The 22036-nt window shown below is 47.2% G+C and overlaps 1 protein-coding gene across 1 annotated transcript in view; it reads left to right on the forward strand.

The window, feature by feature from the left end:
* Positions 1-17932: 17932 nt before the first annotated feature.
* The window catches only part of PDLIM4 (PDZ and LIM domain 4), a 60998-nt gene continuing 56894 nt past the window's right edge, over positions 17933-22036 (forward strand). The window contains exon 1 of the mRNA XM_009285938.2: positions 17933-18127. Within this exon, the coding sequence (XP_009284213.2) occupies positions 17933-18127 (195 nt within the window). The remainder of the gene's footprint in view (positions 18128-22036) is intronic.

Consider the following 22036-nt stretch of genomic DNA (forward strand, 5'->3'; position numbering starts at 1 on the left):
TGCGGCCGGCGGCGCTCCGGAGGGGCCGCGGAGGGTCACGGACACGGGGCGGGGGGCTCGGCTGCCCTTGGCAAGCTGCAGCACAGCCGGGCATCGGAGGAGAGCAAAGGCTGGGGCTGAAGGGCTCCCCCCACAAGGCCGGGTGGGGGATAAATAGCATCAGGTTTGGTTTGCAGCAGAAGAGATTAAGCTCGGAATTATTATTTTATTATCAAGCTGCTGGGGCTGCAACTCCTGCAAGCAGCTCTGCAGGCAGGACGAGTAATCTGCCAGCCAGCTTTCGGAGGAGTTGGGGCTGGCGTTATCAGGAAAGAGCAGGATCAACCAGAGCCCTGATCAACCAGATCTTTCACCCTCTGGAGCAGGGTGAGGGACTGGATGCCTTGTCTAGCTCTACACTTCCATGCATCCATTTCCAACCTAAAAACTTACACAGCTGAAACTGAACATTGAAATAACGAACATTTTTCTTGCTGTAGGTGCTCAGAACAAATCCATTCCCCCCTGGTAGTTGTGCTGGCTCAGCATGGCCATGGTAAAACAGCTATTATCCCCGAAGGGAAGAGTCTCAGCTAGCCAAGGAAGCAGAACTTGTTACCTCCCATCAAACTTAAATATAAATTCACATTTTGCCAATGTGTTGTGGCCACAAATGTAAGCAATATATTTCACTATGCATCACACAAATGATTTTTAACATGATACCAGCTTCTACCGTACATAGTTTGGGTACTAACAAAGTAACTCTGGCACAAAATTCAGAAAGTAGATTTAATGGCTCCAATGGTCCTGTTATAACCTAACTGGAAAATGATGGGTATTTCTGTATGTAGGATGTGTGCCATGCTTCTTTTAAAGTAAAAGAATGGAAGTATGTTCTGCAAAACCCAAGGATCCAGACCTTGTCCTTAAAAACATTAAACATACCCAAATACAGACCAGTGATTGACTCAGCAGCTTGATAGTGAAACACAGAATTAGTGGGATCAATAGGCTCTCAGTCACCCTGGGATGAGAGAGCACAAGCTGGCTATGAAGGGAAGATGGTTTGTGACGGCCTCTGTGAATCACTGGCACAAGCAGAGCCATGTCCGGATGGCATCAGCCGCTGCCACAGCTCCTGCTAAATGCAGCCTTTGTGGTGATTGACTCAGCAGCTTGATAGCGAAACACAGAATTAGTGGGATCAATAGGCTCTCAGTCACCCTGGGATGAGAGAGCACAAGCTGGCTATGAAGGGAAGATGGTTTGTGACGGCCTCTGTGAATCACTGGCACAAGCAGAGCCATGTCCGGATGGCATCAGCCGCTGCCACAGCTCCTGCTAAATGCAGCCTTTGTCACCACTTTGCCAGGGCAGCCAGGAAACAAATGAGCAGGAAAGAATGAGCTCCCCTTTGGCACTCGCCCCCCAGGGACCTACAGAAACTGCGTGGCCCGAAAGAGCCTGTTTCTAAATTAATTTACTTAAATTGGCACAGTCACTTGCTGGGTGGGAAATCAGGTGAGTGGGAAGCCAATGTTAGCTGCTCTGCGTCTGACCTCACACCGGCCAGCCAGGAGTTGCATCACAGGCTCTGCTGGCTGAAAAAGCAACTGAGACACAGCAGGACTATTTCTTTGCATGGTCTTACAGACACTTTCTCAAGGAAGGCAAAGTGAATTGACACCAAAGTTCATCATATTACTGCCTGGACTTTACCCTGCATCCCCACCCTTCTTTCGACAGTGAGATGAGCATCAGCTCCTCTCCCTGCGGCCAGGCACCGCTGGTCCCAGCTCTGTACAGCTGTGCGGCGTGGGCTGCGTACGCCTGGGGCCCCAACGGAGCCATCACCGGCAAAGGGCTCTGAGCTGCTGCGGCAGCACACCACGCCCTCCTGGCCTTGGTTTTGGGGTGGCTGCGGGAGGAGGGTGCGAAGGAAGCAGAGAGGAATCATGCAGAGGGAGAAGGGACGGAGTCACCTGCAAATCCTATGCGTGCATCCTGGAGCATGGCTGAGCTGGGGTGACCCACCACCCGCCGCCCTGGGTCAGACCTTCCCTCCCCTCCCTGCGGCTGCCTGGAGCGTGGCCGCCCTCAGCCGCTTGCTTGGCACAAGCAGAGCCCGACACACACACACACACACTCCGCATGTAACCTCAACCCCTTGGGAGAGGGCAGAGGAGCTGGAGCTGAAATCCTTCTTGAGAGAGAAAGTGGGCTGCCTGGAGCGTGGCCGCCCTCAGCCGCTTGCTTGGCACAAGCAGAGCCCGACACACACACACACACTCCGCATGTAACCTCAACCCCTTGGGAGAGGGCAGAGGAGCTGGAGCTGAAATCCTTCTTGAGAGAGAAAGTGAAAAAAAATTTAACGCAGCTCCTGAAAGCTAACACAGGCACATAGTGCAAAGGGCAATGAATATGTTAAGAATACAGCAGGAATTTAGCCAGTCCTGTGCAGACACTCCTGTCAGCTGGGTCTGTTTCTTGCCACAGTACAGTATGTTTAATACACCCTCCCTACAAGATTTTTTGAAAACATTTTTTAAACTCCTGTGGAAAGTGGCCAGCAGCTGTGACGCTACCTAATAAAGGCAGGCCCCGCCAGGAGGGCCTGACAGCCCATCCATAATCCCGGTCCCTCCTGCACGGCCCCGGCCGATAAGGCTGACTCAGCCGGCCGAGGTCTTGCTCAGCGCTGCTGTCACGGGCCTCTGGCTCAAAGCTGAGGGAGTCGTGGAGTGATCGCCCCACCCTGCCATGTGAAAATCGCTCCTCCGTGCTAGCTCAAGCTCTTTATTCCTCCTCCTCTGTCGATACGATGTTTGGCTGTGCGTTTCGGTGATGCATGACAGATGTGGATGTCGTAAGCCAGCAGAAGACCAAATTCCCACCAGCTTTGAAGAAGCAATAATTTTTGAGTGTCCACCATGGGGGCTGTTGGGACCCCACTTCCCACTGGGTGTTTTCGGTGCCTTGACGCAGCTGGGGAGGTGGCCCAGCTGGAGCATCACTGCCTTGCACTCGCCTGCCCTGTGTTTGTGCAGGTGGAAACGCCCCAAAGAAGAAATGATGGGAGCTGGCTCCTTGCCATGGCCTCACTGCAAAGCTGCAGAAGTCCATAGTTTGGTTCTAATCACATCAGATCAGCTATACATTAGCACAGGGTGGATCCCAGTAGATGCTGGTGGGAAAGGACTTTGGGGACAGAGGAAGCTGGGGCTGGAGCTGGGTTTGATGCTGAGCCCCGTTCTGCCAGCATCGGTGGGAACCAGCCCCGGCTATTTAAAGTACTTCCATCAACACCGGGGAGCTTGGCAGAGTCGTGCTGTCTGCAGGACACATGTGGGGCAGTTTGACCTTCCTACTCCTCCGTGGCCTGGTGTTTTTATAGCTGCAGATGTGCTCACTAACCACAGAAGCGTTCAGCTCTTCTTTGAATCCTACTCATTCCTAAATAAAAACAACCTAGTGATAAGGCTGAAAGATGAAAAGCCATTACATCTAACATCTGGGTGCAGACTGCAGAAGGTCTCATGCATTTGTATGTGAACGTAAGAGATTTATGTGGGCTGAAGGTGAATAGAGTCTTTCATTTCTTGATGAAGTATTTTACTTACAGAAAGTCACACAAAGAGAGAAAGGGGGGAATACATAATCCCATTTATTAATGCAAATGCATGAAAAATCACATACAATATAAGATTATGTTATGAGACACTCATAAGAGGGACAATTTAGAGTTGAAGGTCAAAAGACATGGAAGACTAACCCACGGAGCAGCTCTTGGCCTTTCGTGTCTCATTCTTTTGCTATGTCATTGTTTAAAGACAGAACTCTGGGCATCCTCCACAACAGGCAGCCTTCCGCCATCTGATGTGCCGTATTTCTGGTTTGAGCTCCCGTTTCCACGACAACAAAACTCAACAACATTATTGGTATTTTCCATACGATCATGCAATTTCCCCTCTGCCCGGGGACGGAGGGCCCCGTGACCGCCAAGGGGATCCAAGCACGTGGGCAGGCAAGTACTTCTGGAAGTGTTGGAGCAAACAGAGCAACAACTTAGAGGCTCAGCTTGAGAGAAATCCAACATGATGGTGGTACCGTCGAGACACCAAGCTGAGGCAGAAAGGCAGAGCCCGTGCAGCTTCTCTTGTTGATACCGCAGCCCAAAGTCACCCCAGACTGCTAAGGCAGCTGAGAACTGCCAGACATCAGTGCAGCTCAGAGGGGGGAAGAACACTGAAGTCAATGGAGTTAAAGGGTGTAAACCAGATGTGAGTGATGGTGGTCAGCTCTACTGATATAGCTCTGTTTCCAGTCAGTTCATTAACAGCATCAAAAGTTCTCCAGATACCTACCTTGGGATAGTTATGTGGTTCAAGCTGCTCCCTCCACCATGGGAATCTTTGCGGATGGGTTATTACGTGACACATCCCCAGCACAGGACCGTGACCCACAGGATGAAGCTGTCCTCAGAGTGGTTATAGCAAAACTCTGATTTACACACAGAGATCTGTAAATGCCACTTTCGCTCCTTAAATAAAGGCAGATTTTTTTAAAACCAAAAGCACAAGCGGGAAAAGTCTGATTTCAAACCTCAGTTACAACCCATCAACGCTGCGAGATCACGCCCAGCGCACCAAAAAGTGGAATTGTCGAAGAAAGGTCATTTACTTCATGGCTCTGCCCCAAAAAAGGACCAGCGTGCATGATGCCCAGCCACACCGGCTGGGGCCTGTCCCGCAGCAGGCACAGCAGAAGGGTTCCTTCATTCATCTCACGTAAAGCTCTCCTGCTTGTGCTCCAGCATGGTGCCGTGCGTCCCAGCGGGGCTCGCCTGGAGCTGGTGATTTATTTGCCCTCCCACCTATTCTCAACAGAAGTGACTGGTTGTTCCTCACTTTGCAGCTATGCAGTTTCTGTACTTGGTACGTGTCCCCTCTGAGCTGGATCTTACTTCAGACGTTTCTCTCTAATGAGTTTGCAGCCTCTTTCACTTTGTGTCTTCTCCAGCTCTGATAAACAGGCTGCCTGCCCTTGGCAGAAGCCAGGACGGCGCCTGCTGCATTGCCTTTCGGTAAGGGCACTCCAGGCTGGAGGATTTTTCTGTTCCCCCCTTACACCGGAGAAAGGCTGTTTCCTGGGTGATCTACATGTGGATGCCAACACCTATGGCCAGGCAAACCCCCCTCCCGAGCGCCCGTGCTTCTAAGGGGTTAGTCCAGAAAGTCTACCCCAAAGCAGCTGTGGTTGTACAGTACTAACCCGTAAGTCAGTCCAGCGAGAAGGCAGCGAGTGGCCAAAATTAAGCTGCTGGTCTAACACCTCTCTCCATCCGGAGGGATTCTTTTTTTCCTGGGGGTTTCATACTGGATGAGTCACTTCTCCTTTTAACCTCACTACTCAGAGTGCATGGATGTACATCTGTCATCCCGGCCACAGCTGGGGTAATGCAGAGGTCACAGGGATAAATAGCAGAGAGGCTTTATGAACACCTCCCCCACAAAAAAATCCCCTCTTTGTAGGCAGGAAATAAAAATCACACAAAATCCATCTAATTGCTTGCTTGCCTAATTAAGACATTATTGTAAAAAATACCCTGTGTTGACTTTCTGTTCCTTTTTTTCACCTCCTTTCTAAAAGCCTGCGGAATAGGATTCCCTGTTTTCCATGGCCTCCTGACGCAGTGCCAAACAGCAGAGAGCAGCTGAGGCCGTGTTTTGTCAAATAACCCAAAAGCTAACAAACTTTGCAATAAATATGCACAAGATGTTATGGCCATTTTGATACAATGAGTGGATTTCATTCCAGGCCAGTCTGTTTTCATTGGTCTTAAAGTATTCATGGCAATGCTCTGGCAGGGTAATTAGTTTCATGCACAATCAAGTTCGCAATTTGGCCCTTGCTAACACCATTATTACGCTAAATTATCAGGAGAGCTTGCAGTCCCTGCTCACGTCTGCTGTCCACCTCGGAGACCAGAAATATGGACCCAGTGCTCCTAATTCTGTGTGATCTTGAGTCTGGAGGCAGGGTCAAGTGCATTTCTGCCTCTCTAATCCTCCTGACTTGATTAAAGAGAAGTTTGGATAACGAGGCAGGGAGCAGCCCCAAGGAGAGCCGCTGGGAACTACCAGGGTGCGGAGCCGAGGCAGGGGAGCCCTTGCCCTGCTCCTGCAGAGGATGAGGATGAGGATGAGGATGGGGAGGAAGCCCTGTGCCCCACAGGGAGAGGGAGGAGGAGACAGGGCAAGGGGCTGTCTTCTGGCCCAGCTCCCGCACCACCACCCCGCACTCGGCACAACACGGAGCAGCCTGGCTACGCGGAGCTGTTTGTAGAAGGGGATGTCTGCAGCGGAGCTGGTAACCGAACGCCGTTCGGACAACGGATGCTAACCCTGGAGGGGAGCGGTGACGAAGGGGGGGCTGTTTCCCTGCTCTCTCACGACAAGAGGCTGGGGCTGGCTGCACGTCTGCTTTCCCCAGCCCGTCCCGTCCCCGTTGGTGCACCCAGCGGGCTCCTGTTAGACACCCGCTTGTTTTCCACGCAAACGGACATCCTCACTGATGGTGGTGCTGGGCCAGGCCTGCCCTCTCTGCCACGTCCGAGTTTCTGGGTAAAATGGATACACTCGAGAATCCAGACTCCTGTGCTGTCTTTGTCAGTAAAAATCCACATTTAAGAACCACCGCTGATTTCCCCAAATAAATAATTAGCAACGAGACAATCAACGCATGGGGCCAGAAGCTTAGCTGAGACAAATTGGCAAAGCTTCGTTTGCAGAGGCGCTCTCCAGACTTTAAAGCAAACAGAGTGTCTGAGCGAGCTGCTTACAGTAGTTGTGTGAGTGACTAATTTGAACGGCACTTTCCAGCCGCAGGGCAGGGCAGCAGAGGAGCTGCTCCCCACGCTGCTCCCCGGGGTTCGGGCAGCTGTGGCTGGCACCGCTGGCTCCAGCCTCTTGGAGTTGCTCTCCCAAGCCAGGACTCACAGCTGCAACCACCGTGAAGGTGGTGACAGGAATTTGGGGGTTCTGGCTAAAATGCCTCCATGTATTTCATGCCAGGGCACGACGACACGAACAGCTGGAAGGGAAGGAGAGGGCAGCAGCTGAAAATAAACTGTGTTTAGCCAGGATGAGCAGAGCCCAATAACAATGAAATGATGTAAACCCAAAGCATATCTTCAGCAATTAATTAACATGATTCCATATAAACAACCCCGATGGTAACCCTAGCTTGTCTTCTGCTCTAAAAGCAGACACTGGCTCACAAAACGCTGCAGTCCGAGATTTGTGATGGCTGTTTTGGCTACCATCACATAGAAAAAGGGCAAAAAATTGTAGGTTGGGCTCAAGGAATAAATAAAGAGCAAATCCTTATGAACCTCAGAGCCTATTTTAAAAATAAAATAAAATACAATTTATTTTAAAACTTCTCTGAAGCATAGTGCCTTTTGGAGTTTCTAAGTGAGCTAATAATCCAGAATACTGCGGTTTATTCGGGGGGGGGCAGACTCCGAAAGAAAAAGGCTATTTCAGAAGGTTTTTATGCCCAGAGCAATAGCAACAGTCTAAGATGCTGCTCCCTCTCTGTGGATCTCCAAGCGTTTTCCAGCAGAAGCCGGAGACATTTCCCTGGTTTACAGCAGGACCGGAGGAGTGCGGGGCTTGTGTGGCTCCCGCAGCAGCAGAGCCAGGACGGGAGCAGATGCTCTCGGGTCCCAGCCTGCGATACCCGGGGCTGCACTGGTTGCCAACCCAGGCCACACAGATACTCAACAGTCAACTCAGGGCTGTCCCCCTCTGTCATTTTAATAATTCAAGGAGAATGGATTACTTTTCCTTTTCTGAAATGGGGAAGTCTGAAGGGAGGTTGGTTTTCTTTACGTGTGGAATTGGCTGATGCTCAGGACAGGAGAAGCTGACATTCATTAGATGTCCTTCATCCAAAGATTTGACCTCTGATTACTAATAAGCTGATTTATAAATTAGCTGGTTTATAAACTGATTGCAGAGAGAGTATCCTGAAAAATCTCACATTCATGAGAGATTATCTGTGGCACTAATTGCAAATGTATGTTGGATTTCAGCAGCTTTATATTCTCCTTCACTAAGCACTGTGATAAGGAAGAGCTGATACATCCAAGCAGAAGATCTATTCACTTTAATGAAACATTTATTTGAATTAATTAGAAACCCAGATTCTGTAAAGCATTACTGCTGCCCTGAATTAAATTACAACAGTATATTCAGTAGTCAAACTCAAATTAATCAAGGTCGGCTGAGTTCAACTCAGGATACACAAGATAAACAAGATACACTAAGAGTTGTGGGAACATATTTTCTTAACAGGATCAAATTATTTTTCTGGTCACGCTGTTATTAATACTAGCATTACACCAACAGTGTAGATCAGCATACGTGCACTTGTGAGCACCTGGTCCTAGAGCATAAAAGCAAAAAGCCTAAAGCTAAAAAAAAATCCTTATTTTTTTTTTCCTTGGCAATCCCAGCAAGTGGAATATATGATTTTTTCCACATTTAGAAAACAACAGGTTTCCTCGGGGTTATCCTGAAGTGAACCCAATTTAGGGCCCCAACCCAGCCACAGCAAGTTAAAAGACGTCTTTCCACTGACTTCGGTGGGAACCAAAGATTTGCAAAGGAAATGTTGGCACATTTTTAACAACACAGGAATTTTGTACTGAGTCCTTTAGGGAGTAATTCCTTCATTAAATGCAGAAGAAATATAGGACTGTGTGTTAGTTATCGTCCGTGAAGAGAAGCAGGTGCTCCTAACGTGACTTCCAGACACCGAAGGAAATGAAGACCCAGTGCAGCCCATAAGCTCTGGACAAGCAGACTTCACGTGGAAAACATCCACCGCAGCGTGCTTGATTCTCCACGTGCTTTCGAAATACCCAACTGGGAGAGCAGCGAGTGCCAGGGGAGAGGAGCCGTGGGCCCCTCCAGGCGTGACACCCCCAGGCTGGCTTCTGCTGCCCGCTGCTCCCACGCCGCTGCTCCTCCAGGAGTGGTGCCGGCCCCCGAGCGACCGAGGTGCACCAGCAAGAGGGGAGCAGAAAGGATGGGTTTGTATGAATTCATGGGATCGCAATGTGAAAGACACGGTCCGTGCTTTTGTTCCCAAAGGCCTCTGTAATGTCACTTCATTTCTGCATGTCTCAGCTTTGCAACCTGAAAAAAAGCTCTTCCTTCTCTCTATCTCACAGCAAGATTTCCAGCCTCTGGCAACACCAGGAAGGGGGACATACCAGCTCCTACCCGGTGCCAGGTTGTGCTGGCTGGTTTTACCCCCACATGCAGTTGCAGGAGGGCAGGAGGACGGAGCGGGGCCGGGGCCAGCTCAAAGGGACACACCAGGGGGGTCAGGGGAGCCGCCAGCCAGGAGCCACAGAGCTGCCCTGGTGCCAAAACACTCCCTACAGCTCCACTGTCGGACCCGCAGATGGACGATGCTATAGAAACAGGAACTACTGCCACAGAAACTTCTCCTTACACCAAAAGGCCAAAACCACAATATCCTACTCACATCCACCATACGATTTCATTCACTACGATCATGTTTTATGACACAGGTGTGTTTTGCTTCTGGAAGAGACAGAGCACCATTCTCAACAAAGCACATGTGTTTGCACCGACTCAAAAATATTAAATGCATTTACTGGTCCAGCCGTACTGCAGGATGGAGTATGGGGTGTATCTGGCTGAAAAAGGCCCGTGGAAATTAGGACTAAACATGTGCTGTGGCACAACAGCGACACGTTCGTAACGGAGATGAGTCTTGTGCCTGTATGGGCTACAGCATGCTAGGAAGCACGCACAATGTTTGCACGGGGCGGACGCTGCATGAAGGTACCCGGCATCACCCAGTGGTTAACACTCTGCGGCGAGGTGAGATGGGGCCAGGGGTCTGGCTGAGCCTGGGAGACGGGACTGTGGGAGCAGGGCTGGCCTTCGCGATAGTATCTGCTCAGTGGTGGTCTTATGGGGGAATTTACTTACAGGGAATAGAAAACAAATGGGCTGGTTTTATATGTCACATAATGCTGGGCTACGAAAAGCAAAACAAAGGCTAGAACTTAATTATGTTTAGAAACATCCCTCTTTCATTAGAAACCAAATACATTTTGCCTTCAGTGACTATAAAGCAAATGCCTGGGAAATATCACAAGCAATCCATTCCTTCTTCTGGCCTGCTCCAAAAAGCCACATTGACGGGAAGGCTCACGTGGGTTGGATCGGAGCCAATACACAAAATGTTTAGGGGCCCCTTAGTGCATTCAGCAAAAGTAAATCCCATTTAGGCTCCAGCCTCACTCAGAAATTTCCCTCTCAGGCACCTCCAAAAGGCCAGAAAGGCGTTTTCTACACCCAGAAATCATTTTTGAGCATCTGTGCATGACAGATCACCTGGAACTCGTGTCTGTCTGCATCCATCCACCTAAAGTCTCCTTTTGCTCTCAGTGAGCGGGTCAGCCGAAGAGGGACAAGGAAAACTCGAGTTTTATACAAAGCACTGTGGAAGTGTCCCCATGCATGACAGGGCACGGCAGCCATTCATTCAAGTCCCCAGGGCTACGCTGACTCACAGCCCATGAGGAGCTGACCCTATATATTTTATAGATCTCTAAGAAAACTTTTTTTTTAAGAGTGCTAAGGATCTATAACTGGGAGCTGCAAAATTTCCATGCTGGAAGGATTTAGGAAATCATCAGGCTGAGGATTCGAGGCACACAGCTTCTCACTTTTGTTGTCCCACGGGGACGGGTGCCAGCAGCCAAAGGTTAAGGCACCTGCGTTTCCTACTGAAACGCAGGTCAGGAATGCGGAGGAAGTGCCTGGGAAGGGCGATGGAAGAGAACCAGATTTCTTTATAAACTAACAAGCCTCAAACGAAAGTTCAAAGGAAATTACTTTAGTTTCTTGCATAGAAAGCTTTAGGTGAATGTGATTTGTCTGCCTATGAGAGGAAAAAACAGGAGACAGAAAAAAACCCTCCTGAGAACGCTTTATAGCGGAGTTACACAACCCTGGGGGTGAGAGCTGGGAGAAGCAGAGACCTCCAGCTACAGAGAAACCGTGTCCAAAGCAGCGAGATGCTGGGATGCGGGAGGGGGGAGACACGAAGGGCAGGATCAGCTCCAGCCACAGAGGAGACTCTGCTGAGCAGCTGCAGGACCGGAGCCGCTGCAGCCTGAAAGGTCTCGGCCACCGAAAAGCCACCGGGGACTGCTGTGCCCCAGCCAGCTCCGACCTGGCCAGCCTCCCTGCCCCTGTCGCAAACCAACACTCCTATAAAATTGAGATATTTCTTTACCACTTAAAAGAACCGTTTCAGCTTTGTTAAGCCCTCTTTTTCTGCATCGCAACTAAGTTAAGAGTTTTCTCAGTATAAGAACATGAAAATATATGAGGCAAACTGTTAGCTGTCATAAAGCAGCAGAGATGAATACACTTGGACACAGCTACGCAGACTGACACCAGCCAGAGATCCAGCCTCGCTGATTAGCCGCCCACGAGGAGGATTATATAGAAAAGGCTTTTAAAAACATGAACAATAGATTTGCCACCTGGGTGTAATTTGTGGATTTTGGTATTTGTTTAGGTCATCACATATTTTGTCTCAAATGAAGCAGCCATAAAGTAGCATAATATTCTGTCTGACATAAAATAACTCCATAAATGGAGATAAATTAACAAGAGTTCAGTTCAAACCAGAATCAGGCTTTGCAGTTTGTTTGGGCTTCTGCATCCTGCCTGCTCCACCACTTGGGTGCCATTCAGCAGCGGAAAGTCTCTCCCCGTCATCCCGCCTCGAGCTGATGCTCAGACCTAATGGGGTGTGCAATTTTGTCTCTTTTTAGCTTTTTACAGTCGGCAACCCAATCCGATGAGCTAACAGGAACCGTACATCATTACAGAGGAGAAAGCTCTGTCCGGGACTAAAAATACCATGCTCGATTGTGCGAAAGGAAAGAAAAAGTGTGGTTCCCTAAGCATGTTGTAACTAACTATTCAGTTGGACACTGGCCGTAACGGCCTCTTACTCATTAATTCTGTCTTCATAGTCACAGAAATAGAGAAAAGACCTAATAAGCTACATCACTCATTCAGTGAAGAATATTTTCCTGACAGCACTGTCCAAACTTTTTTTGCCAAGTTCAGCAAAGGGACTTCCACTATTTCCTTTGTCAAATCCCTCACAGGATCAGAAACTCTTAGGGTTTTTTTTTTCCCTGGTATCTTTTGTTGTCAGCTGGATTTCATCCCTGCCTGACAGCACGGAAACGGCGTGTGCAGTGCGGGGGTCTGCAGGAACAGTCGGATGGAGGCTGCATTCTGGACAGGGACACGCTGCCAAAAGATCATTTCCAAATGAGTCATTAGCAGTTGATGTTCAGTGACTGCGAGATGCAGAGAAACCTCTCTGCTGTTGAACTCAGCTACGTGCCTGCTCCATCCCAGCTTTAGTTTAGGAACCATCAAGAAGCTTGAGGTTTTTGTGGCATGTCGAGAGCACCACACATCTCTCCTTCTTCAGCTTTTCAGACCCCACCTGACTCGGAAAGGGGATCTAACTGCAGAGCTGGCCCCGCTTTGAGCTGGAGCTCGGGTGTAATGACCTTCAGAGGTCCAGCCCAGCCCCACATGCCCTGTGATTCTTCAAGGTGTTTCGTTAGTGTGCGTTGGCCAGCATATGCTAACGAGCGCGTTTCTGAAAGTCGAGTGTGGGTAAAGCTTGTAGCACATACAAAAGCCACGGCCTGGGCTCCCACAGCTACATCTGCACTACACTCCGGGACTGAGTCAGCCAACACAAAATAACTGTGTAACTCTGAATTCTTTCTCTAATCAAGCTTTCGCAATGAGCATCCACTGGGGACGAGCGGAGCGGGGCCAGGAGCAGCCGTTGCCGGGCAGGGTGCATCGCCCAGCACCCGTCCCACAGCGCTCCCCGTTCCTCACTCCGCTGCTTCGCCACCTTTGGGCCACCGACCACTGGAGACATCCCAAAGCAAGCTGCGAAACTGCTGCCAAAACCCACCCAAACCCATACACACTTGTTTCTGCATACGAACGAAACAGGGGGAAAAACACAGCCCCAAAGTAACCCCTTGATTTGGCTGTAAACTAAAACCATTGCACCAATGCTACACAAGAAATCCAATGAATTTTTATTTCCCCCAGAAGGTTACATTGACCTCTGGTGAAGAGGATTTGAGAAATACTCACTTGACACATACCTGAAAGGCGTGAAGAGGTTGGCCGTGCTGTCCCAGAGGGATGCTCCCCGTGGCCGCGGCGTGGCCGGGCTGTGCCTCCCGTGGGAGCCGGGCGGAGGGGCCACATGTGGGAGCCCCCGGGAAGGCGGGCGAGGGGCTGGAGCCATGCTGGGCTGCCCGTAGCACTAACTCAGCAATTTCACTTCCTTTGCAAAATATGGTCTAAAGAATACTTCTTCTGTACAGAATTATTTTTTCAGTCTCTTTTAGAAGAACAATAGTACACCTATTTAAGAAATTCTACAAAAGCACATCTTGGAAAAATACCTGGGGATCCATAAACTAAAAAGCTTCCTTGAACACATGTTTAAACTATTCATGCTTCTCCCGAGACATTCCGAACAGGCACAATCGACTCCGCGTCCATGAAAACAGAAAAGTAAATATTGACCTGCGCCAAGTATTTGTATTCTCTCTCCCCTGGCAGTGACATTGATTGCTGTAAAAGTAGTGCTGAAATTAAGACATTGAAAGACGCGATGAACGGTTCTTGGGGTGAACTAAAGAAAAACGACGCAACTTGGGCCTGACGAGTTTTTCCTGAAAACAGGCAAGCAGAGGCAATGCCACGGTGCTGTGCGGCTGCGCGGCAGGGGCAGTCGGCCCGAGAGCAGCTGCTGGCCACACTCAGCAGAACCATCAATAGATTGACGTTACTGCTGCTGAGAAAAAATAACGAGCGTTAAGAGCACCATTAAGGTTTAAAGCCAACCAAAAAAACATATTAAATCTTCAAAGAGGCACAGAGGAATTAAAAAGGCTGAACAATTCATCCTTCCTGCACATTTTATGAGCCCCCAGAATTGCTAGGATTTGTTTGATCTTGTGACACCTCACCTTGCATTCCTAAACATCCATAAAAATACCATATTCTTTGGCAAACAAGTGTTATTTTGTATGATATCTTTAAAAGCTGCAACCGTTTCCTTTTGGTGGAATACCATTAGCTTCTCCTGCTAACTGTTGGTGTATCCAGATGGGACCTCGGGGCAAACGATGGGACAGAAGAGGACCCTCAGTCCCACATGGGTTTTTCAGACACATCCGTCTTTTGCTTAAACCACAGGAAAGTGAATTAGAAGATCGGGTACGATTTCTAGCACGAGCTGCCTGTTTGTCTTGGAACTGGTTATTTAACTATTTGATGCCACAGTCTCACTCATTTGTTAGAAACATTATTTACCCTGTCTGCAAGGACAAATTTGGAGATAATGTTTGCAAAAGGCCCTTAAATGCCTCAGTTAGAGAAGCAGATGGGAGTTATTTTCTTAATAATAAATTAAAGTTCAGATATAGATTCATTACCATAATGTAATACTGTGCTTGAAGCAGACAAATACTTCAAACGTTCGTAACATTTGCTTTCCATGCTCCTTGAATTTTAAGTGGGTTTTGTTATTTTTTGAGAACATAAGGCATCTTTACTCCACAGTCAGGTCATACCCTTTCCTAAGAAAGCCAGAAAAAGGCTGAAGAACATAAGGGGCTGCATGTGTTAAAAAAGAAATAGTGAGATCCGACTCTTTATTAGGTGGAATCGCTGATTATCCTAATGCCCACTAAACACTCAGGATAACAGCCAAGCTGCTCATTGAAACGGCATTCCCACCCTCACTGGTGGGAGCTTTTCTGTTGACGTCACTGAACATTGGATCAAAGTTTTCAGTGCTGTAAGACACGTTTTTGTACAATATCACCTAACAGCCTTGCAGGTTCTTAAATATCATTTATTTTATTTAAGCTCTGAGGGCAAATTCTACTCCAAATCGTTCAGCGCAGCTCTCTCAACCTAAATGAGTTGCCCAGATGCAGCCGAAGGCAGAACTTTGGCCTGGCCGATGCAGTTTCTGGGTAGTACCTTTCTATCTCTCCACTTCCTTGCACTCCAGTAAATGTCAGACCTATTTCTCTGAGTAATGACAAATCCTTCAAAATACTTCAAACGTTTGTTTCAGGCTCAACTTTTCCACGTCCGAGTAACTGCATGCTTGGAATGAGGGGAAAAAGAAAATGAAATTACCATTTGTGCAGAATTAGTTTCTTCAAGGAATATGCTCCAGAAGGTAACCTAGTGCAATGCTCTGAAGAGATCAGAGGAGCATCTTCAGTGGCAGGAGTCTGCAGCTTATTATTAGCCACATAATTATGTGTCAAGAACCTAATGATACCAGAGGAAAGGGATGGGCAAAGATGTGCTTGAACTTCTCTGAACAGGGATGTCGATGTGCGTTGTCCTCTGACTGCAGCCATCACGTTCTCGGTCTCAGCCTAGACCATGTCCGTCTTAACCGTCGCTTCAGTCCCCAGTAAGAATGCTCTACGACGAAACCTGTTAAAACTAATCTTGTTTGACTGAAACCTAATCATGCAACCAGCCGAGCAGGTACAGGAAGGGTGCTGAGGAACCGGAGGGGATAACTTCATCGGCCACACAGCTCCAGCTGAAACGGATGGGCATCTACACCCTAAAACGACAAACACGGGGGAAATCCAGACAGCTCAGAGCTGAGGGGGCAGGTACGGAGCTGTAGGCGGGCAGCTGGAGGGCCTGACAGATGAAAGGAGCAGTGATGGATGGTGTTGTAGCAACAGTCACTGCAAAAGCAGAGAAGGAAACAAAAGAAACAGGATACGGCTGTTTAAGGAGGTTGATATGTTACATTCCTGCAAGCATTTATGAATTCCTGCTTATATGCTAGAATACAAATATTGGCAATTACTTTTATTTTTTGCCTACTCGGTAAAGTTACTGTCTGTATTCAGCGTTTCTGAATTTGTGCTGTTACATTTGTGTAATCTGGGTGCATAAATGCAAACTTAGGGAATATTAAGAGAGAAATAAGACAAGAGACATAGTAATTCAAAAGACCAATCTTGAATTGTTATGGCAATCTTGAGAATTATATTTGCACGTTATTTGCCTGCTTTTGGTCTCACTTGGTGCCCAGGAGATTCACTCCCAGAAATGGCAGGATTTCACACCAAAGCATCTTAATTCTGGCCTGCAGGCCCTAGTAGTGAGAGGAAGGCTTAGTCCATTTGTCTCTTTACAGTAACCAAAAAATGAGGGCTGAGCTAATGCCCGTGACATCAGTAGGGAGTTTCTTCATTTGGTGTTACTGTTACTGAGTTTCTTCATTTAATGCTCATGGATGATGAATGCTTATTCTTCTGTCTAGCTTGAGCACCTCATAGCGTTTCACCTCAAAGTTCAAGCAAAATATTTTTCAAAAGATTTTTGGAAATCCTCCTCCAGCAATCCGATGAACTCAGGAAATTGGGAGAGTTCGAATTGTTAAGCACGCCTCTCACATCCAGGATAAACACCACCAAATATGCTCTGCATTTTCCATTTAATTCCAGGGGACGTTTCCTTCGGTTCCCCCAAGGCAATAAGAAGTGATGTTGTGATTCACTGTGCATTAGTGGTTTTCACCTGTGGTGTGAAGATGCTTGTGCCTCTCCAGATAACTTCTGCAAAAGTCCTGTAAACGATGACAAACAGCCTGAGCGGAGGCAGAAAGCATCTACGCTAAGTACTGAGCTGAACTGTGTGCCTTACGTCCTGTTCTCACGCCCTAAGCAATTTTATCGGCGTTGCTTTGCCTTTGCCGTGAATGCAGTTTACACTTTGCAGAGCGCAGCCTTTTACACTGGATGAGGACTGCTCGCTCCGGATTCTCCCTGGGGCAGCGTATCCAATACCCTCGGCACAGCGTGAATGTCTCAGCACGGGGCGAGACAGCAGCTGATGAATTGGGCTAAATGAATTCTGGCAGAATGCACAGGGGCAAGATATCACAAGGCTTATCCCCCCATTTTTTAGCGTACTGTTTGTCCCTCTGTCCCTACCAGCGTAAGGCTGTGGGACATTCTGAAACGAATGGGGAAGCTTTGGTGAAACCCACCTACAGAAATCTTTGTGATTACCGAGGCTTAATACCGGCATCTGTGGAACTCAGCCTTTCAAAAACAGTCAGTTTGCTGTACTTATCTCTGAACGATAAAAGGCAAACTTTCCTTGACCTGCATAAATTAGGAACATTCAGCTTAATTTTCTCCAGTTGTCTGCATTCTGGAGCTGTACAACACCCAAAAAAGGAAGCATCGCTATCAATGGAGTCAAGAGTTAGGGTGATAAATGCTGAAATCCCAAAGAAAGGCTGGGGACCTCCTCTACTGAATAGGTACAATTGCTTGGTTTCTACTGTATGAAATAATGATATTAAAAATGTACCAAATTTGTTTGCAGAATATACCAACAGCTGACATCTGTCATGATTTCACAAGAAAAAAATACAAAAGCTCAGTGTTCAGCTGCTCAGTGAAGTGACTCACATTGTATACCAGAGGTTTTGACTTTGTTCTTCCAGTCACCGTTTCTGACGGGAAATCAATCAGTTTAATCCCATAATGGGAACAATTAGCCTTACAGAAAAAGCAGACCACTTGTAATCTCATCTTCTGCTTACAATATTATGCCAATATTTCTTCTTATTTTCTCAACTGCTGCTCATCGGTCACATTGCCGTGCCTGCGAAGAGGTTACAGCTCATGTAGAGGAGGAGCCGGGGTTAATCCTGCCCTCGCTGTCAGCGCCAGGGCAGCAGCTGAAGCCATCAGGAGGAGGTCATGCACCCCCAAAGCAAACAGACCGGCTCCTTGCATCTGGTCAATATATTCCGGGCTTGCAACCTCACGGGTGAGATGAAAAGGAACCAAGCATCTCCTCCGGTGCGGCAGCTGGCGGCGGCCGGGCAGTGGGACGGCCCCGGTGACGGCAAGGTCCCCGCGTGCCCGCTTCACGCTGTCCAGGCTCATCATCGGGTTAGTCTCAGCCTGGGGATTAGAGGCCGGGAGTAAGATTAGACCTGAGCTAACAGGCATTTGCTCATCTGTTTGCTCTGCCGCCTGTGGTGAAAGTGGGACTGAGAATGGGGTGAACACGGAGCCAATTCATTTTTCAGCAAAATTGATAGGAAGCAGTGAATATAAAAAGACCGTGTTTTGTTTGTAAACAGTACGATGGAACATTTTGTGAGCTTTCCATGAGCCCCGATGAGCTGCCTTGTCCTTCTCCTCCACAGCCTTCCTTGAAGTTGCCCTTCACCAAGAACAGGCTGCTGCCGTGCTCCGACATGAGCCGACCGCGCTGTGTCATCGCTTCCCGGTGTTGCCCCTTGGGAAATCCATCTGCTGGCTCTTATCTTGTGTTTAGTCTGCAACGGTTTTGAGGTTTTATCCTTGCTATTCAGTGGGTTGCAAAGCCCCAGCCCTATGAAGTTCTGGTCTGATGGGCAAGGATTAGAATAATGTGTAAAAATTGTCTCGTTAATATTTGCCAGAACATAAGAATAAACTGCATTTTGGGTCAGGCCCTGCTGCTTTTTACCCTCTGAACATATTTTACAAAGACAAAGGATTTACCTTGGTCCTTACTGTGAATCTGCGTCTGCTGCACAGTGTTTAAGAGAATCAAAGATAGAACTGACCTTGGACAGTACAGCTTCTTGCGTACAATTTTCTCCGTAGCAATCTTACAAAGCTAGAAAGCCTCGGGAGGCAGCAGTCTGCTCCACCTGAAGGCGATTACAGAACAAGAAATTCTACTGGACCAACAAGATTTCTTTCATTATCCTAATGATTTCTCTCACAGCTGGATTTTTCTCTGTGGGATGCTTAGATCCACGAGAGAAACTTTTTAGAAATGATTTAGGCAAACAAATTAATTCAATAGAATTCAGAATGACAGCTCCCAACACTTGGGCATCCGCCAAGGAACTTTCAAAAGCCAAAATAATAACTCAGATCTGAGAGATTCTGCAAAGCCTGTAAATTAAGTAATCCTTTGGAAAACTGCAGTTAAATCTGCCATAGCGATGAGATTTGCCTGGACTTAATCCAAATAATGAGTTTCAAAATTAACTGTTTTCACAGGATGTTGGTTTTTTGGATATTTCAGATTTTTTTTAACTATTAAGTAAAGAAATAAACCGAAACCCTTAAAAATCTGTTGCACGTGAATCCCATCGGGTTAGGAAGGCACCAGAAAGGACTCATTTAGGCAATGGAAATGGAAATTAAGATGAAACTCACAGACTACTGATTAATGTAAGAAAGGAAAAGAGGTTATAGTCTGAGAAACGCTGACTACTGGAAAGGCAAATTGCACAAATGCCATGAAACATTGCTTGGAGTCTTTACTCCCACAAGAATTTTGAATTCATGTGATCAGCATCACTTCCAGGGACCGTTTCCAATCACAAATACTAAGAGGAACAACCAGCCTTAGAACATACAACTGAACATTCACAACAAATGAGTTTCAGACACAGACCTTGAGCCACTGAATCTGAAACCCAACCACCAGGTAACTTCTAGTTTGGTGCTTAAAGCTACTTTTAAATGTCAAATCTCTGTATTAAACTGTTCACAAATGGTCCAAAGGGGTGTTATTGATTGTTCCACTCTGCAGCCAAGGAACTAGCTTAGATTCCTACCTCCATTTAAAAATTAAATATGGATGCTTTTATGGATTAAAAAGTGCATCCTATGAAACATATATGTACCTGAGTTTAAAATATTTCCAACAGCAGCTACACTGAAAGAGAAAGATCTCGTGCCTTGGGTAACCACCATGAGTTGAAACAGAGGGACTATAAAAATATTTTCCTTACCTTAATGATAGAAGTATTTAAATTCTCAGGTGATAAAATTAACCGGAGTTTGGAATTTTACGTTTGCTACGTTAGACGTCAGTGCAATAAAAGCTCCTTCAGAGACGTCATCCATCTGGAACCTCTGGGTAAATAAGCTGCAAGAAGTATTTCTGAACTTGACGAATGTTACTTCAAAATGAACTTCTCATCATATAGGAGTTTGGTACTTCAATGAGCAATATGGGGAGTTGCACTTTCTAGCGTATAAAGGAAGGATGTCTTTGGGATGGTTAGTCACGAGTCCCCTCTGCCACTTGGCTGCCTTGCTCCGGGTCCCCTCTTGCTTGTAGCTGTGCCGTGCCCAGCTCCGGCACGCGGTCTGGCTCGGTGGGACATCCAAGGATTCACATGGCAGGAGAAGGACCAGGGGAGGGGAATGGGCATCGCGTAGACTCCGCTGAGAACCGACTATTGATAAAGGTCATCTCTGCGTTATGCAGGATATGAGGAGAGGTATCTTTGTAATGTAAATGTATTACAGACCTCTCTTCATCCAAAGGCATGTGAATGCAACAGAAGTTCAGTTAATACTTTTCTCAAGAGCTTTCTATATGAAGTAGGGACCTGCCAAATGAACCCTTATTAAAACTTCTCGCAGTTTGATCATTCGTACTAGTACCAAATAATCACCTTCCCACACTTCAGATGCCCTTTTAATCTATGTCTTCAGCCAAAAAATGTCTGACTGTTGACTTCGTCTTCTTCAGATGCCATTCCATCAATGTACTGGATTAGCGTTTCCAAATGTGCCCTTTCTAGAAGGTAAATTAGGCATGACTGATGGATGAGCGAAAACCGTAATTCCCAGCACATTCCCAGTTACAGGTCACATATCCGTGTTGAATAGTTAATTGTGCAGTGAAACATACTCCAGCTAGAAATGGAGAGGTAGCCAGCGTAACTACCAGGTAATAGAGGTGCCAGCAGTCATGCTGGGGACCCCACAAACATCTGGGTGGTTCTACAAGAAGATGCTGCTGGTTTAGGGGCATCATAAGTGCCACATGAATGTCAGGAAGCCACTTCAAAACCCAAGCTGTGCCTGCCAGGAATAAAGCAGAAGGTACATGATGATACGTTGAGCAACTTGTCAAGTTGAGCTGTATGCAACCAAGAGAGATGCCCCTGCTTTAGCAAGCAGAGTTGTACGGGTAGAGAATTTTAGGCTCTCACATAAAAAAACCCCATCCATCTATAGAGTGGCTGAATTCTACCTTAAACTCTGAAAAACAAAGAAGCTTTATTTTAGCAAGCCTTTTGCAGACCTCTCCGACAAATGTAGTCATTTATTGAACTTACAAGGTTTATCATGTATTTTTTTCACAGTCTAAAAATAAAATCTTTCATGAAGGGCCTGGGGGCAGTGCAGAGAGGACAGCGATTTATCACTGATAATCAAACTGTGTCTATCAAGCAATTTATGAATGACTAACTTCTATCCTAATAAGAAGGAAAACACTGAAGAAAATGTGCATAACAATCCATACATCAGCTTATCACCCTTAAACTGATGTGAAAATATCAGAGGACCTCATTTCTACTTCCACTCGACCCAGCCTGCTGCTACAGAGGACTTACAGCTCACTTCAGCCTCCTGAAACCTCTCTAAGGAGAAACAGCCATCGTCCAGAAGAAGGCAATTTGTAGAGCAAGAATATCTAGAAGAACTATCAAGCCGTAATGATGCTTGAAATCACTCTTCACTCTGCAGATGTTCAAAAACAGCGTTGGGGGGTCATTATCGGGCCTCCCAGATAAGCACGGGACCTCTGCTAGACATTGGGAGGGTGGCAAATGGAAAACCTGAATGCTCATTCAAAATGGGACACGGAGCTGGATATCCGTAGTTTACCCAGTCGGTCTGTGATAACAAAGGAAGGAAACTGAGAGTGTCACCAGCGGCAAAGGGGAGCCAGAATGGAATATTCAAAAAAGAAACAAAGAGGTGATAAGACTTCGGGGTGGAAAAATACTGGAAACAAACACCGAGGAAAATATTGCGGGGGGAAAGATAAAG

The sequence above is a fragment of the Aptenodytes forsteri genome, unplaced genomic scaffold, assembly GCF_000699145.1.
Source record: "Aptenodytes forsteri isolate BGI_AS27 unplaced genomic scaffold, ASM69914v1 Scaffold54, whole genome shotgun sequence".
NCBI lineage: Eukaryota > Metazoa > Chordata > Aves > Sphenisciformes > Spheniscidae > Aptenodytes > Aptenodytes forsteri.